At 46.0% G+C, this 17,298-nt stretch overlaps 1 protein-coding gene across 1 annotated transcript in view; it reads right to left on the bottom strand.

The window, feature by feature from the left end:
* Positions 1-1,730: 1,730 nt before the first annotated feature.
* CUNH1orf94 (chromosome unknown C1orf94 homolog) overlaps positions 1,731-17,298 on the bottom strand; it is a 37,609-nt gene continuing 22,041 nt past the window's right edge. The window contains 4 exon segments of the mRNA XM_008057714.2: positions 1,731-2,174; positions 6,927-7,123; positions 10,881-10,958; positions 16,703-16,878. Coding sequence (XP_008055905.2) covers positions 2,099-2,174; positions 6,927-7,123; positions 10,881-10,958; positions 16,703-16,878 — 527 coding nt within the window. The 3' untranslated portion in view covers positions 1,731-2,098.

Below are 17,298 nucleotides of genomic sequence, written 5' to 3'. Positions count from 1 at the left end.
TCTGTAAGGGAAATAGTTTGCTTCTTGTTGACATCTTCTTTGGCAGGTATTTCAATGTCATCTTTCCCTGTTCTGCAAAGGCATTTATTATTCCTCCATCCCATTTCTGTCTTTGTGTATGAGATGGGATTGCTGACTTCTCCTAGTTTCATTGAGGACAGAGTTTTATAAATTTTCTTGTTCACCTTGTTATTTGGTGAAAAGTTTCCATAGAAGAAGGACGAAATGCATTTATCATCTTAAAACCACAAGTATGTGTTAAGTAGACAGTAAGTCTACGTTATCTTTTAATCCTCACAACTCTTAACATGGCCATTAATAGAAATGAGATTCAGAGAAGTTAAGTTCTCTACCCAAGGTCAAAGTGCAAAAGTAGTTAAGAAACCAGATCTGACCAAGGCCTAACCCTTACTTTTTCTTTTACTCTCTCCTCCCACCCAACATGCTGAGATCAAGGGAGGATGGCAAACTATTGTTCATCCTGGATCTATGCCTGGAAGTGCAATTTGAGGAAGCTTTTTGGTGTAAGCTATTAATCATGGATATCATATAAGAAATAAGATATATTAAAAGTAGGGTGCAGCGTTGGGAAAAGAGGCTGAAGGACTCCCGGCAAACTCTCACTTAGACTGTTAAGAAAGTTAGAAGGCATAAGTCCTAAGGTTAGTGAGGCCAAAGGCGTCACATTGTGAAGGCAAGGGAAATCCTCCTGTGGGCACTGGACTTTAGCCCATATAAGACACTGGTGACTTTCAGACCTCTAGCTTCATTGCTATCAGGATTAGAGGATTTCTATGTTCTCCAGACTGGCTCTCACTGGCTTCAGCCAGGGTAGGGTTCAGTTTCCAGGTGACTAAAAGGACTGGTAATAGAGCAGGTTAGAACTGACCACACTGGCCCATCCTGTCTGTGCTTGTTTCATTTTTTAGACAGAAGAGTATGTCATGAAACTAACCCATTTACTTTTATTTTGGTAGAGTTTCCCTGAGGCTGGCACATCGGTTTCATTTCATAGACCAACTCTGATCAGTGATGGCTACATGGAGCACCACAGGGAGAATGACTCTGTGGCTTTATCGGGGCTGAGAAGAATAGAATGTCACAGTTGATTCGTGGTGGAGAAGCTGGAGATCTGGAAGTCACCAATGTATAGGCTCCCATGGGTATTGAGGAGTTCAAGAACATGCACTATCACCAATCCAGGTGGTCTTGTCTTCCCAGATTTGTGTCCTCCATTAGTGTTATCAGGATGCTTTCAATGTCTTTATTCAAGTTATTGGTAGGAGTTGAACCAGACAGACCTGAGGACACTGCCATTGGGTACAGTATTAAGGTTGACCTCAAGCTTGGCAGCAATGTGCCACAATTGAATATAGTCTGTCACATTTAGTATTCGTTTTGAAATTGCTTCAAGGCAAAATTTTCCCATCTTGTGTCCACAAGACTTTTTCTGGAAAGTCTCCTCCTGGGATAGGATGGGGAAAGTGCATTCTTTTTATGATGTCCATTCTTGAGACACATAAACTGGGATGTTGAGCAGTGAGTGGATCAGAAGAGAAAAGAGATAAGCTCTCCTGCTATGATCCCTGGAGCTTCTTGTTTAGATAGCAGCTCTCGGAGGACTCCAGTCTGTGGACTCCTTTCATGTTCCGAGTAAACGCTGAGTCTCGTGGGGAAAATGAGCAGTAAAGATTACACGGAACATAACAAAAATAAACAGGCACACTCCATTGCAAGCAGCTCATACTTTTATCATAAAATACAAACTTTCTAAAATTAAGTGTCTTACTTCTATTTTACCAACAACAGAAACAAAAATCACTCATGTTAGCTAAATACAAGTGCTTAAGTGGTTGAGCAAGCAAGTATGAATATGAGGGGTGTGTGTGTGTGCATGTAGCTTGTGCTGCGTGTAAGGAGGCTGTGTGCATGTGAGTGTTGGTCAATAGATGAATCTGGTCTTGATGTTTTCTGTCTGTGACCTGGTCAGAACCTTGGCTTTCCAACCTTCATACCAAGCTGTTGCAGAATCCAGAATTCCAGAGCCCTCAGCCCTGATCCAAGGGCTAAGGGAGGAAGGGGGTGAAGAAAAGGAGATCTAAAAATTTATGCCATTCCCACTGGAGGAAAAATAGGGGCTATTCATCAGGGGGCCTCCAGATGTTGAGCCGAACCTGGAAGAGAGGAAGAGTGGGTGCCATAATGAGATTCCTGATGTTATCAGGGAGATTAGAAAAAAATAATATATTAATTTTGTGACTGTCAAAGACTGTGAAGACCATGATAGGCTTGGAGGCTAAATGTTTTAGTCTATTAGCAAAGCTTTGGCTCTGGGAAAATATTAAAATAATACAATTAGAGGACTATAAAGAGTTTCTCTTGCCACTTACTTGGATCAGGAAGCCCCTGGTAGCCTGTCACTCTCTCCATGCCCAGGAACACAGAGCAGGGATCCTCTCTGTATCCAAACATTTCACTGGTACACCCATGACCATTATGCCTGCCTTAGAGGACCAGGTGTGCTTCCCAGCAAAGTCCATAACATCAGAGAACTCAGAGGGCAGGACCCAGCATTAGCTCTTAGAGTTTGGACATTCCTAAGACCCCTTCTTTTCTTATCAGCACCAAGCTATATCAGGCCCTTCATTTCAACCCTTCTGAAAGTAAGCCTTGAGACAGCACTGAGTGCCTGGGGCTTTGTTAGACCCAGAGGGAAGGAAGAGCAAAGAAGACATGTGCCTCACCCTCTAAGACAGAAATGCACACAGCTCTCCTTTTTCTCTCCGGCACACTCCTACTTATACTTCAAAATCGAGTTCAAAAGCCATCTCCTCTGTGAAGACTTCCCCGACCTCTCCAGATGAAATCATGTACTCACGCTTCTGGATCCTACTGCAATTTCTTCACCCATCTGCTAGGATACTTTGAATGAACAGGAACAGAGCTCAATACAAATTACAGTAGAGCAAATGGCTAGATTTAATCTAATCCTGGGATTCTCAATCACTTCTCAGCTGGGCAGATGCATATTACAGAAGAGGTTCATGTTCGTGGCACCCTCCCATGAATTGATGAAACAAAAAAGGGAGGCGGAGATGGAGGAAGCAATGTAGACAGACCACTGCATCAATGTGCAACGCCTCAGCTGATAACAGGATCTGCTGCCCAGTGAGCGACCATGAACAGTGAGACTGGGTTATGTTTCACTCTCTTCTCACTAAATCATCTTCCCTGAGAGCAGGGACGTTGTCTAGACTGCTCACCATTTTACACCCAGCATCCAGCCTAGGACCTGGCATGAGGTGGGTGCCTAATAAGCTATCAATGCCAGGGTAGCTCAATCTCTTTTTCTCTCTTTCAAAAATTATATTGGGAGATTAATGACCGAAAGGGATGCTATCGTAGGGATACACTGGATTCTGCTCTGACTGATACAATAAAGGCTGCAACCCAGACTTCAGTGAGTGGGTCTTCTTTTCATCATTCTGTGGCCCCTGCCTCTCTCCTTTTCCTTTCTTCACTTGGCTTCCTGCACTCCACACTCTCCCATTTCTTCTCCCACCTCACTAGATGCTCCTTCTTAGCTCCTGTGCTGGTTCCACCGCATCTCCGCAGCCTCCCTCTGTGCTGGACGCCTCAAGGCTCAACCTCTTCTCTTCTTCTACATGCACCACACTTTCTGGGCGATCTCATCCCATCCCATCTCATGCCTTTCAATATCATCTATATGCTAATGGCTTCCAAATTTATTACCAGCCCAACCTTTCCCCTGAGCTCCAGACTCCTATATCTACCTACCTATCAACGAATTCACTCATCTGTCTAACAAGCATCTTAAATTTCACATGTCCAAGACCTATCTCTTGACAAACAACTATTTGCCCTAGTTCCTCTTGACCTTAGTCTTGCTCTAGTCATTGTGACCTCTGCATTTCAGCATTACCACTTCTCTATTTTCATAAGCCCCAAACCAAGGAATCACGCTTGACTCTTCTCATTTTCTCATTCCACATCCAACTATCATCAGATTCCATCAATTGAACCAAGGAAATAGATATTCCAGATCTTTCCACCTGTCCTCTTTCCCACAGTCAGAGCCCTCATCTATGCCACCAGCACCTCTTGCTTGGTCAACTGTAAAGCTCCTAACTTGCTCCCCTGCCTCAGCTGTACCCTCTTGGTTTGTTCCTCATGCATTAGCATTAGCATGGGATTAGCATGGGATGCAGGCCAATGTAATCTGTTTTGTGTAGAAGATTAGAACCTGTCTCTACAGTTTAAAAATCATCATGGCATCCCACTCCTCTTAAAAGAAAACTCCGTGCCACGCCCACCAGGCCCTGTGTAGCCTGGCCCTGGTTGCTTCTCTGACTTCACAGTTCCACCCACTCCCTCATTGTGTTCCAGCCACGTGTTTCCCTCTTGGAGCCTTTGCACATTCTACTCTTTCTTCCCAGCGTGCTCACTCCCATATCTATGCATGGCTCTTCCTCTGTCTTCATTGAGATTTTGGCTTGCAAGACCTCCCTTGATTCTCCCCCCTTATTCTGAGCACCTGAGCTTGTACACTTGCTTATCTCCTATCTATTTCTCCCCCTAAAAGAAAATCTCCTTGAGAGAAGGAAACACATTGTCTTGTTCACTCCAGAATCCCCAGTGCCTACAACAGAGCCAGGCATATACATGGTGTTCACTTGGTATTTTTTGAGTGATCAAATCATCCTCTTCAGACACTAGCCTGCACCTTTTGCATCACTTTTCTGACCTCATTGTCCTGGTCTTTCCGGTCTCTCTGGGTGCCATTCTGCCCGCTCATGGTTGCTTCTCCCTGTCAGTCACTCTCCTTTGCCGCCATTGTCTTGGGCTCTCTCCAGGCTGTCACCTAGTTCTCAGACTGCTCCTCCTTCAGTCTCCCGCCTACTCCCTCCCCTCCCTTGCTTCTCTGCAGTCATGCAGAGACCAGGTCTCAACCCTCTGCTCTCACATCTCCCAATCAGCGCTTCCCAGTGCTGACTCAGGATGCCCTCCCTCCCAAGGATAGCCAGTCTCTTTCCCTGAGCCCAGAGTTACAGCATGGAATGTGGGAAGTTGGACTGCCAGCAGGTATCTGTCTACATCCCCAATCTCATCTCCAGGTGGTGATAACCTCTCCTACAGACCCCCATAGTCACCTCCGCCCAGCATTTTTTTTTTTTTGCCTCCAGGTTCTCCCCACCTCCAGTACATCAGTTTACTCTGAGGTGCACAAATCGTCACTGGATCCCCAGGCCTGGCAGTCAAAAGTCTTTCATAATTCAATCCCAACCTCCCTTTTCCAATCCTATTTTCTACCTTTTTTCAGGGACAAACCTAATACTTCAGCCAGATACCTTTATCTCCCAGGCCTCCAGCTTCCTGTGCACCTTTCATCTGAGGCCTTGCTCCCAGGGCTGGAATGTTCTGCTCCCAGTGCTGCTCCCTGGAGCCTCCCACCCTGTAGAGATCCTACTTCTGTCCCCAAGACATTTTGATGGTCTTCACTTTGCCAGGGTGCTAACATTGTTGTGCCCATATCTCATCTGCTTCCTGCTATCTGAAGGGAGGAAGCCTGCCCTATTCATCTACAGGTCCCCCGAGGACTAAATTCAAATAAACTACATGAGTTAACACAGCTCTTCTGAGGGTGCCTAGGGTGGGTGGAACACACCATGATATGCTCTACAAGACAAAGGAAGGGGGGGAGAAGAGAAGAGGGAGGGAGGTGAGGGGAGGGGAAGAGAGGGGAGAGGCAAAGAAGGGGAGGGGCAGGGAAGGGAGGGGAAGGAAAAAGAATTTTTTTAAGGGTGTGGACTTCATGTTCAAATAACACTATCGACCACCTTCTCGAACATTCTCCATGCACCCTAGGAAATTAAATGATCTGAGAATTCCAACAGTTAAGAAATCTGTTTATCTTTGTTTCTCACAGCTTTTCCCAGACAGATCTAACTACAGAAACCACTTTCTAGCACTTATCCCTGTTAACAAGATATTTGGGGAAGCCGCTGATTGAAAGGATGAGAGTTTGGAGACATGCAGTTGGCACACAGTGACAGTCTGTGATGGGGAGCAGGAGGATGAAAATCAATGTCAGGTTGGGGATTTTGGCCATAATCCTAAAAACTGAGTTTCTCAAAATGGGGCATCCATTCCCCAGGGGTGTGTCTGGAAGACTGGGATTCACAGGAACCAACCATCACCACCTGCTGCTTGTAGCGCCCATTAGTTGAAGGTTTGGTGAGTGGGAATGAACAGTTATTTGTTATAGTAAGACAAACACAAATTTATTGTTCAGCAGCATGCAGAACTTGAGTAGAAATTGAGTTTGTCTTGGTTTTTTGCTGCTAAGCCCTTAAGACCACTCCAGGAAATAGAATCTCCTCGCCTCTGTGGTTTCGAGTACTTGGTGGACAAGTATGAGCAGCCCTGATAAGCCATTGAAGGTCCTTCAGTGGAGCCTGTCACCAAGTCCATGGGATGTTCAGAAGATGAGCCTGGCCAGGAGCTCAGGGTACAACCAGTGGGAAAGAGAGCTCTAAGAGGCACATGGCCATGTCCTGTTGTAAACCAAGCACCTGGGTCAATCAAGGCAAATGCACCACCCCCAACACCTGCCCCTGCCTGTGGATTCAGGTATTCACCTGCTAGGGACTGTATAGTTGCATTTCTGCAACCAGCCTTGAAATAGACCAAGAAAAGGGGCCCACCAGACCTCAGACCCTGCTCACATTCATACAAGGTCCCACCAGGACCCACACGGCCACTGGCCACAGACACATGGCCCATCCCTCCCACAGCCATGGGACGTACATACCAAGAAAGCACGGGTAAGCCTACCCCTCTCACCACTCTATTCCCCAGCGGCTTTCTGGATACTGTCGGGCTTCCAGGGTGGGTTAAAGACTCACCCATAGGCCTGGGGGAAGAGGAACTGCGGCCCATCTCCTGCCATGGTGGGAGGGTCTCGGGGGTTGGCAGGCAACTTTGGAGGTGTCCTCTGTGGGTAGGAATAGTTGGGTTGGACAAAGGGTATGTAGCTCAGCAGGGGGGTGTAGGAAGAGTGAAAAATCTGCTGCCCCATTTGCTGTGGGTTGTACGGTGTCACCTGTAGGTTAGAGAAGAGGGAGGAGCAACGTCACCATTCCCCAGCCCTAATCCTAATCCCAGCTGCCACCCTTCAGCTTCCGTGTCCTTTAGTCACTATGAGGTATGTAGAAACCAGCATGTTGGAAGGGAGTGAGGCTGGAAAGTTACTTAATTTATTTGAGCCTCAGTTTCCTCTTTGGCAAAATGGGCAGATACTACCTACATTGTGTGGGGACCAAGTCAGTTGGTATAAGTAAAAAGACAAAGACAGGCATATAATAAATAGCAAATGTTATTTTCACTCTCTTCTCTTTCTCCCCAGCTTTCCCTTTTTGAGGGATGTTAATAACCATCGCTAAAGCCCCTTATTTATTTGTAAGGCTTTTATTACCCCCCAAAAAGCTGTTTTGACTTATACAGCTCTGGCTTCTATCTCAGGATCTCAACAGATTCCAAGTCCAAGACAGCCCTGCCCAGTGGAAATTTCCGCGATAGCAGCAAGGCCCGACACCTGTACCACTCATGGAAGTTGAGCACTTGGAGTGTGTGCGTGTGTCTGTGCAGTATGAAGGAGGAATTATAGTGTGAAGGAGTTTTACGTAACTTTACTGTAAACTTAAATAGCTGCACATGGCTAGTGGCTACCGTAGTGGACAGTGTGAGTCTAGGAAGAAGAACAGCGAAAAGACCGTGGGGCTCAGCTCGAATCCTGAGGAAATATAGGAATTCGTGGGATTTCTGAGACTTGGAACAAACTCTAAGACCTGAGGTTCCCGCCATCTTGCCCCTGGCAGGCAGGGATCTCCCCAGTCCTAACACAGTGCTCAGCACACAGGAGCTGCTTAAGAGACATAAGTTCAATGAAAAGATATAAGAAAAAGAGAGAGGAAAGGGAAGAGGGGAAAAAGAAGGAAGTCGGGTGGAAAGAAGAGCCACTGAATGCCTGCTTGAATACCTAAAATGATGGGGAGCTCATTACATTATGGGCTCTGAATTCCGTGATTGACAGCTTCAAGCATCAGAAAACCCTTTCTCTTCTGGAGCGGACATCTATACTCTTGTGTGCTGAGGAGAGTTTCGGTGAAAACAGGAGAAGCCTCTGGATGTTCACTTTAATAGTGAGAATAGAGTAAGAGTGTTCAGGGATTGGATATCTCTCTCACCCTGCATGCCCTTACTTAATAAAAAATCCACAAAGGTTAGCACTCATTGAGTGGTTGGGGTGTGCCCGGCCCTTCATATGGATTCTCTCATTAAAACTCCCAAAAGTTTTGTGAGGTAGAACATTATCTCCATTTTGGAGATGAGGAACCTGAGGCTCAGAGAAATTAAGTGACTTAAGTGTTTCCGGTGTCAGAAAACCAGCAGGGTGAGCCCAGAGCCAGACCCCTGCACCGGCATCTCTGCTATGCCCTCTCCCATTGTCCTCCCAGTGGAGATGTAAGGCCTGGTGACGCTGGACAGGGGCATCGAACCCCAAGATGGCAAACTGAAGGTCAGAACACGCCAAGAGTACCTACCAGGACAGACCCCTGGGGGACTGTGTGGCAGAAAATATCCCTGGCCTTCATGTGGGAGGAAGTGCCTGGCTATTTAAAGGGTGGAAATGGAAGAGGCAGGTCCTAGAGCTCAGGCAACATTGTTCCAAATGTGCCCCTGATTCCATGTAACTGCTCAAAACCATAAAATAGAGCTTTGTATCCTGCTCTGGTGCCATCTCCAAATATACTCCTCACTGACAAAAGCATAGAACAGTGTGCCCAGAATGCACATTTGTATAAAAATGTTTATATAAATAGATGTTGCTGGAAGGATATGCAAGAAACCAGTAAACAGTGATTGCCTCCAGGTTTTTAAATTTTTTTACCATGTTTTTAATATTACTTTCATCAAATACATCAGCATGCGCATGCATGCACACACATGTAATTGTCTAAAAAGATTCTCTTTAGAGCCAGGTGGATGGTACCCCTGTGGACAGTGATGTGACTAAAGATCTGTGACCCAGACTGTCTCTCATGCCTACTTCGTCTCACAATGCAAAGGGTTACTTCCTACTGTTAAAAAAAAAAGAGTCCTGGTCTAGGATGCAAAGCTGCCTACATCTATGGGCCATTTCCTAGCCTCTGGAACGTTCTGACATATTTCAGGTCATCAGAGAAAGGGTGGGGCTCCCTGGGGAGAGAGAGAGAGAGAGAAGGTAGAGAAACCTGTGAGTTGGAGTGTGGGGGAGTCTGCCCACCTTAGGTGGAGCGGGCAAGGTCAGCCTGGGATGTGGCAGGGCTTCCATCCCTGCTCCAAGACTCAAGATCCCGGGCCCTCAACGTGCTTCTATGCTCATTTGTGTGTGTGTGCCTGCACGTGGGCTCCCACAGCTTGGTGGCAACGTGTATACCTGGACCTGTATTTCTATCTGCCTCTGAGTGTGGTATGTGCATTCGCATTTCTGTCTCTACTGCTTTATTTTGATAAATACTTTTGAGCATCTGTGTATGGGAGGTGGTGAAAGTATGGCTGCCCGAGGCCATAGCTAAATTCCTGGATTGTGTTATTCACGCAGATATTCATCCTAACCTACCCATGGAAGTAGTGTTGGTTGATTTAGCAAATAAAAATACAGACTGCCAGTCACGGCGGCTCAAGCCTATAATCCTAGCACTTTGGGAGGCAGAGGCGAGAGGATTGCCTGAGCCCTGGGGTTTGAGACCAGCCTGGGCAACTCTACATGGAAAGAATATGAGACCTCATCTCTACAATAAATCAAAAATTAGCCAGGTGTGGTAACACACGCCTATAGTTCTAGCTACTTGAAGGCCGAGGTGGAAGGATAGCCTGAGCCCAGCAGGTAGAGGCTGAAGTGGCCAGAGCATGCCACTGCACTCCAGCCTGGGTGACAGAGTGAGACTCCAACTCAAAAAAATCCCACAAAAACAAAAACAAAAAGACAGGATACCAGCTGCATTCAAATGTTGGATAAACAACAAATGCAATGTTTGGGATATACTTATACTAAAAATTTATTTTTTGTTCATCGGAAATTCAAATTTAACTAGGTGTCCTATATTTTAACTGGCAACCCTACATGGAAGGAATATGACTCCTCATCTCCACTGAGGCTGGGCAAAGCCACGTGACTTGCCTTGGCCAATTGAAAGCGGGTGGAAGTTACCATGGCCTGGTTCTGAGCTGAGGCTTTCAGAGGCACCACACGTTTCTGTTTGCCCTCTAGTACTCTTGTCATCTACCACGGGAGGAGCAACAGCTACTATATCTTCAGCCCAGGCCACGAAGAGACACATGGAACACACCAGAACCTACCTGATCCACAGCTTAGCTCTGCCAGCCCATAGACTCATGAGTGAGAAATCAGTATTCTTTGTTGGAAGTCCCTGAGGCATTGAGGCTATTGGTTGACACAGCAAAACCTAACTTGCACGTTAACGTCATAATCTTGGGCAAGTTTCTTAATCTCTCTGTGCCTCAGTCTCTTCATCTATAACCTATCCCATAGGGGGTTATGAAGATGAAATCAGTACAGGTGCAGCCCTTAGAGAAGGATCTGGCACAGAGAAAGGGCTCTGTTAAGTGCCAGCTATTTCCACAGAGGGACACTGGTTTGTGTTTTCCCCGTGCATGTTGGTATGTGTGTCTAGAGCCAATGATGGACCCAAAAGTATGGCTGGTGACCAGTCAGATAAGGGCGAGGAAGTAGATGCCTCCTCTTACCCAACAGCCTTCATGGAGCTGGGACAGAGGAAGGAAGATTTTCTACTCACCTGTTGGGAGTAACAACCCAGCTGGGGGTGCAGAGCCTGCTGATAGGGCATCCTCGCTGCCTGCTGTGGGTACAAGCCCTGGGGAGAAAGGGAGAGGCTCAGTGTGGTCCAGCAGAGGGCTCCCCACCAGAGAGCAGCAGCTGCTCAGCTCACCCTCCTGGATCTCCAGATAGGGCTAAGTTCAGCCATCAAGCAGCTGGCCAGACCCACAGGCTGCCTGAGGCCAGCTGGATTCAGGTGGGGTAAGCACAATTCACACCACGTGGAAGCCCTTGTTCAGCAGGCTTCATAGCCTTTCTGCTGAGTGTGTTAGACAAGAGCTTCAGAAGCCTGACTGCCTCTTGAATCCCCATGGCAGCTATGTGACCTTGGGTAAGTCACTTCATCACTCTGCATCTCGTTTTCCCCAAATCCCATTCCTAAGACACAGGGTGTCCAGAACTCTCTCTCTCTCTCTCTCTCTCTCTCTCTCTCTCTGCCTCTCTCCCTCTCTCTCTCTCTCTCTCTCTGTGTGTGTGTGTTGGTATGCACCCATGTTGATTACATTACACCTGCATGTGTGTTTGCATTTCTATCTCAGAAGCTTTGTGTATATGTGTACAAATACACAACTGTGAGCCCAGGTGTGTTAGTTTGGGTTTCTGCTGCTGTGTGTATATGTGCCCATGCATATGTCTGTGTCTGTAGCTTACAGGGGGGTTAGTGTGGGGATAAATGAGTTAATGCATCTTCTTAGAATACTATCCAGCACATAGTAAGGCCTCAGTGTTAGCTGTGTTTGTCATCTCTCACTGGCCCCTCCCTTGAAAATGCCCCCTGGTAGCTCAGCCAGATGGGTATCCACAACTCTGTGTGGGGTGGCCTTAAGGTGTCCATGTGTATACACACACACACACACACACACACACACACACACACACACACACACAGATGTAGCAGAACTGCTGCTGTGGATGGGGTCCTCCCATGTCCCTCCAGTCTCAGACTGAACCTCTACCTGTCTGCTAGTTCAGAGTTACCCCTTAAGATGCAGGCCAAAGTCCAAAGCATCTCTCAACCCTGGACATCTTCTCGGAGAATCCTGCACCCTGAGACGTTCCCTCTTTCTGGGCTCAGCTTGTGCCAATGATCAAAGCGTGGCAGCTGGTACTACACCACTGATGATTTCCTTGCAGTGCATGAAATCTCTGATAAGAGTTTGTGGGGAAGTCTCCCAGGCCTCCTTGTGCTCCTCCCTCCAGGTCCCTAGGGGTGCACATCCTCTCAGAGCCTGTCCTTCCTCTCTGCTCCCATGTGTGGGACACTCGAGGCATTTCTGTGCCCAAGGCCCTCCCACCTCCACCAACCCCTGCACCTGAAACCAGTTCCCCTGCTCCCCTTTACTCCAAGTCCTGCAGCCCAGGCAGTTGCTCTTCTCCCTAGAATCCCAGCCTGGCCCCTGTACAGGGAAGTCAGACTGACAGGGCTGCTTTGCCTGTTCCCAGCACTCAGCAAGCTCCAAGGCCACCAGGAAGGTGGCTAAGTGTCCCTCTTCTGTTTCAACCCCTCCTCTCAATCCCATTAGCACTTAACTCTGCTTTCCACAGTCAACTTCCCAGGCCTAAGAATGACAAGCTCCATCATCCCATACCTGCCTGTGCTAGGAACTGCAGAAAACAAATAGCTGCCCACCCCTCTCAGCCCTGGGATGGATTTTCGGGAGATAGTGCCACATTCATTAGCACATGCGACCCTGTATGACATTAAGGACACCTCTTGTTGTTAGAGTTGCAATTTTGTAATATCACAAGCAAGGGTAAATAAGCATTCACTCTCCTTTGCTCAAGGCCGTGGCCTCCTCCCATGTACCTTCCCTCCTTAATTGGGAGCAAAATTCCTTTATGCCAAGCAGCCCAGAGCCTCCTCGGCATCGGGGACTTTGTCTTCCCCATCTCCAAGCCCCTCCACCACAGAGTTCTGAGTAAATTGGATTTGGGACCTCATCTTTATTCTTAATGCTAAGCAGGGAAGGGACTAGGATAGACTGTTCCCCATTTCTCCTCTCTGTCCCCTCAAGGTCTGCAGAGCTCCCTGACCCCATTTCCTTGGAAGATTGGGACTGAATATTAATAAAAGCCAACATCTGTATCATAGTTTAAATTTTACAGAGTCCTTTCCCATCCTTGGACTCAATTAATCCTTGCAATGGTATCACTATCTGCTGCTGATGTTACTGTAATGATTATGAACCCATTTCACAAACAGGAAACCAGAGCTCAGGGCAGTTAACTAACCTGCCTGAGGCTCAACTTGGAAGCAGCAGAACCTTTAATCCCAAGTCTACAGATTTCAAAACCTGCCTTCTTTCTATGACCACCAGCCCCTTGACCAGCATCTTGAAGCTGAATGGCATTGTGAGATCATGAGGGAAAGGTAAGCTATACCTGTCCTCCCTCATCACCTGGAAGGGTCAATGCTTTCCACAGCCGACTTCAGAGATGGGCCCATTTGGTGTCTAACCCACCTCATAGAACCCAGCGGGCCCTACCAGTCAGGGTCCTTCCATCACTTCTCAGAAGCCCAAGAACCTCATAGTCAGCCCAAGGATGCAAACACAAGCATCTCTAAGGACAGAGGAGCTTCATGCTCTGAAAACGATAGGTCCAAATCTCATCCACTCCAAAAAAGTTAGAAGAAATTAACATAGGAAAGAAATGCTATCCCCACTTAATAAAGCAAACCATGGCAAATTAGCTTTACATGGTGAGCTCTGTGAATGCATTTCAGAGTGAATCAGTTTACACTTAATAAAATTATGAAATTGTTTCTCCTTTAGAGGGGGTGGTGCACATGACTGGTTTATTCTAAACCTGTATTAGAATCCAAACTTCTTTGTTATCTCTCTTTTAAAAAAAAAAAAAATTATAGACACGGTCTCAGTATGCTACTCAGGCTGGACTTGAACTCAGCTCAAGTGATCCTCCTACCTCAGCCTCCGAAGTAACTGGTACTACAGGCGTGAGCCACCACAGCCACTTTTAGTCATCTTTGAATCTCCCACCTAGCACAGTGCTCAGCTTATAGTAGGCATGGAACAAGGGTTTTTCATATCACTTAAATGAATGAGTAAATAAATAAATAAAATGAGTAAATCAGTGAGTAGGTGAATAAATGAATAGTGAATAAGCAAACACAAAAATGCAAAGGTAGAAGCATATCAGTGAAGGAGTCAGAGAATCTATGGACAGGACATTTCTCTCAAGAACTGTGTAAGGATACATGGTACTAATATGAAACTGATCCACTTTAATTTCCCGTTATATCACCTTTCATCACAACCTCTCACCTCAATGGTGGGGCATCCACATGAACTTTCTGTCTCTGGGAAGGGAAAGGGTACTTAGTCTCTTTAGCAAACAAAGAAAAGGTTTGAAAACTACACAGAGAGAGGCTTTGCCAAATTCCTTTAAGACTCAGGAGCCAAGCCTGGTGGACCAGCTCAGAGAGAGTCTTTATATGGAGTAGAGAGGATTGCCCCTTCCCCTCAGGACATTTATGCCATAAGGCTTGCTACTGTGTTGTAAAGGAGGAAATGACATTGGGCCCCAAGGGCTGGAGAGAGTGTATGGTGCAGAGAGGCAGGACAAGCTCCTTGCCGGAGACACTTCCTTTTCTACTTCCTCCCTCTAGGCTTTTCCGGCCAGGCTGGGGCAGCAGATTGCCAAGGTCCTGGATGCACAAGACTTTCCCTTCCCAGTACAACTACATGCAATTCTGGAGAGGAGCCAGGGAGGGGAACAGAAGACTGAGAAATCTTGGTGCTGAGCATCTTCCCTGAAAAAAACTGAGTGCTACCTAAAGGGACTATTTAAGTTATTGGATTGGACTAAAGTTTAAACCAGAGTGGACATTTATTTAATTTTTCCTTCCTTCTACCCAGTGGGCAGCAGCTCTTAAGGGATATTAAGTTAAATCAACAAAATAGAGAAACTACATTTTCCCTGCATAAATAAGTTCTGTGAGTAAAGTTTCCAGCCCTGCTACAATACAAGTGCTTCACCATACCTTTATGTCTGATCACTGATTTTCCCTTCTAGCTGTGAACCCATGACCAAGAAAGTATGCCAAGCCTTGGTATCCTCAAAGGATTGGTTCCAGGACCATCTGCCCCTTGCCACCTCCCCCACCCCATAGCAAAATCCACGTCCCTGGCATAAAATGGTGCAGTAGTTGCATATAACTTACACACTTCCTCCCATATGCTTTAAATAATCTCTAGACTACTTACAATACCTAATATAATATAAATGTTATGTAAATAGTTGTTATACTATATTGTTTTTTATTTGTATTTTTATCACTGTGTTGCTATTTTTTATTTTTTATTTTTCAAATATTTTCCATTTGCAGTTGATTAAATCTGCAGATGTGGAACTTGTGGACACAGAGGGCCAACTGAAATTTGTCATCCAAACCAGGACACTTGAGCGTAAAAAGTGGTGTCATTAATATTATTCTGGGACAAAAGACCTCAGCTGGGACTGTCCCAAGTAATCTAGAATGCACATCATCCACCATTAAAGGAAGTCATAGGAAGCAGGTGGGAAACAAGCCATCCACGTATCCTGGGAGCCCACGCATTTAACCAGCCATAACAAACAAAGCAGCTCTGGATTTAAGTTCTCAAACTTGCCACTGTGCGCTTATGTTGGCAGCACCGTACAAACGTCCCAGTAAGGTTTCAGACCTTGGTATATCAGTGTCTCACAGCTATCTTTGTGTCAACATGTGATGGCGTCTTGCTGAGTGGTGTTCATTGTTGTTGTTACATGTTTTTGTGTGTCATTGTGAGAATGTTGGAACTTGAATGAGAGCAACAAACAAACAGTAAATTTCTTGTTAAACTTGGCAAGAGTGGAAATGAAATCAGGGACATGTTAGTCCAAGTTTATGAGAATAATGTCATGAAGAAAATGGTAGTGTGCAAATGGATTAAATATTTTTCTGAGGGGAGAGAAAGTATCACTGATGAAGAGAAATCAGGAAGGCCAGTAGCCAGCAGAACTGATTAAAACTTTGCAAACATTTGTAGAATTGTGCATCAAAATCATCAGCTGACTGTGAGAAGCATAGCAGATCAAACAAACACTGATAGAGGAACAAGAAAAACTTAACTGAAAATCTTGACATGAGAAAGGTGTGTATAAAAATGATCCTGAAGAAGCTCTTGTATCACAATGCACCAGCTTACACAGCACAGTCTTTGAGGGAGTTTTTAGCCAGTAAACAAAAAACTATATTGGAACACCCTCCCTACTCACCTGATTTGGCCCCCCAATGACTTTTTTCTTTGCCTGAAGATAAAGGAAATATTGAAAGGAAGACATTTTGATGACATTCAGTACATCATGGGTAATGCGATGACAGCTCTGACAGCTATTCCAGAAAAAGCGTTCCAAAATTGCTTTGATGGGTGCACTAGATGCTGGTGATCACAGTGATATTCAGCAATGAGGTATGTAGCACTTTTTCTAGGATGAGTTCGTGAACTTGTCAGACCTCATGTAGGGTGTGTGTGTGTGTGTGTGTGTGTGTGTGTGTGTGTGTGTGTGTGTGTATGGACCAAATGATAAGTCTGATATGGCCACAATGAAAAAATAACTGGCAAGCTGACACTTGATAATGGCCTCCTGTAGTCCCAACAAAGCCTCTTGAGTGTAGGGAAGGCATTCGAGAGCATCTAAAGGCTCTTTGTGAAACAGAACCCCTGCAAGCCATACCTCTTCCATAGGGAGAACCCTCATGGCTAGTCAACTACAGGAGAGCCAGGGCCATTCACTCACCTGATACTGAGGAAAGGTGGAATGATTTGTGAACACCGGCGGGGGTGGATAGCTCATGTTCAGCCAGAATGGCTGGTTCAGGGTTGCTGAGGTCAAGGCTGTGGCAAAGTGTGGGGTGAAAGTATTCCCCGTGCTCTTGAAGTTGGTCTTGTCAGCAGTCATCACGGGTGGGTTAACTGTAAGTCAAGGGAAAGGGAAAGTGATTCAGTGACAGAGACAGGGGGAGGCCAGGATGCCTTCAGCACCATGACTGTCCCAGGAATTCACATTCTTCCAGGTCAGGTCCTTTAAGCTCCAAGAGGGCTCTTCAAAGTTCTGGTGAATTTCCAACCACAGGAAAACATAATTAGTTCACACCTTGCCAATTTGGAAGGGGTGAAAATCCCAGCATGGTCTGGCTTGGAGCTTCTGTTTCCATCATTCACGAGTAAAGGAGTCAGTTTAGTAAAGGGATACAAAAAAACCAGGTTGCTAGGGCTATATTTCATCTATGACAAAATGAAATTTTTTCAAGTGCTTTAGAAAAATACAGCTTTATATGAACCATTGCTATGCCATTGGAATTCATTCTTATCAGATTAAAGGTGTCCCTCCCT

The sequence above is a fragment of the Carlito syrichta genome, unplaced genomic scaffold, assembly GCF_000164805.1.
Source record: "Carlito syrichta isolate Samal-C Ts95f unplaced genomic scaffold, Tarsius_syrichta-2.0.1 Scaffold87996, whole genome shotgun sequence".
Lineage (NCBI taxonomy): Eukaryota > Metazoa > Chordata > Mammalia > Primates > Tarsiidae > Carlito > Carlito syrichta.
This window is presented reverse-complemented; position numbering and strand designations above follow the sequence as displayed.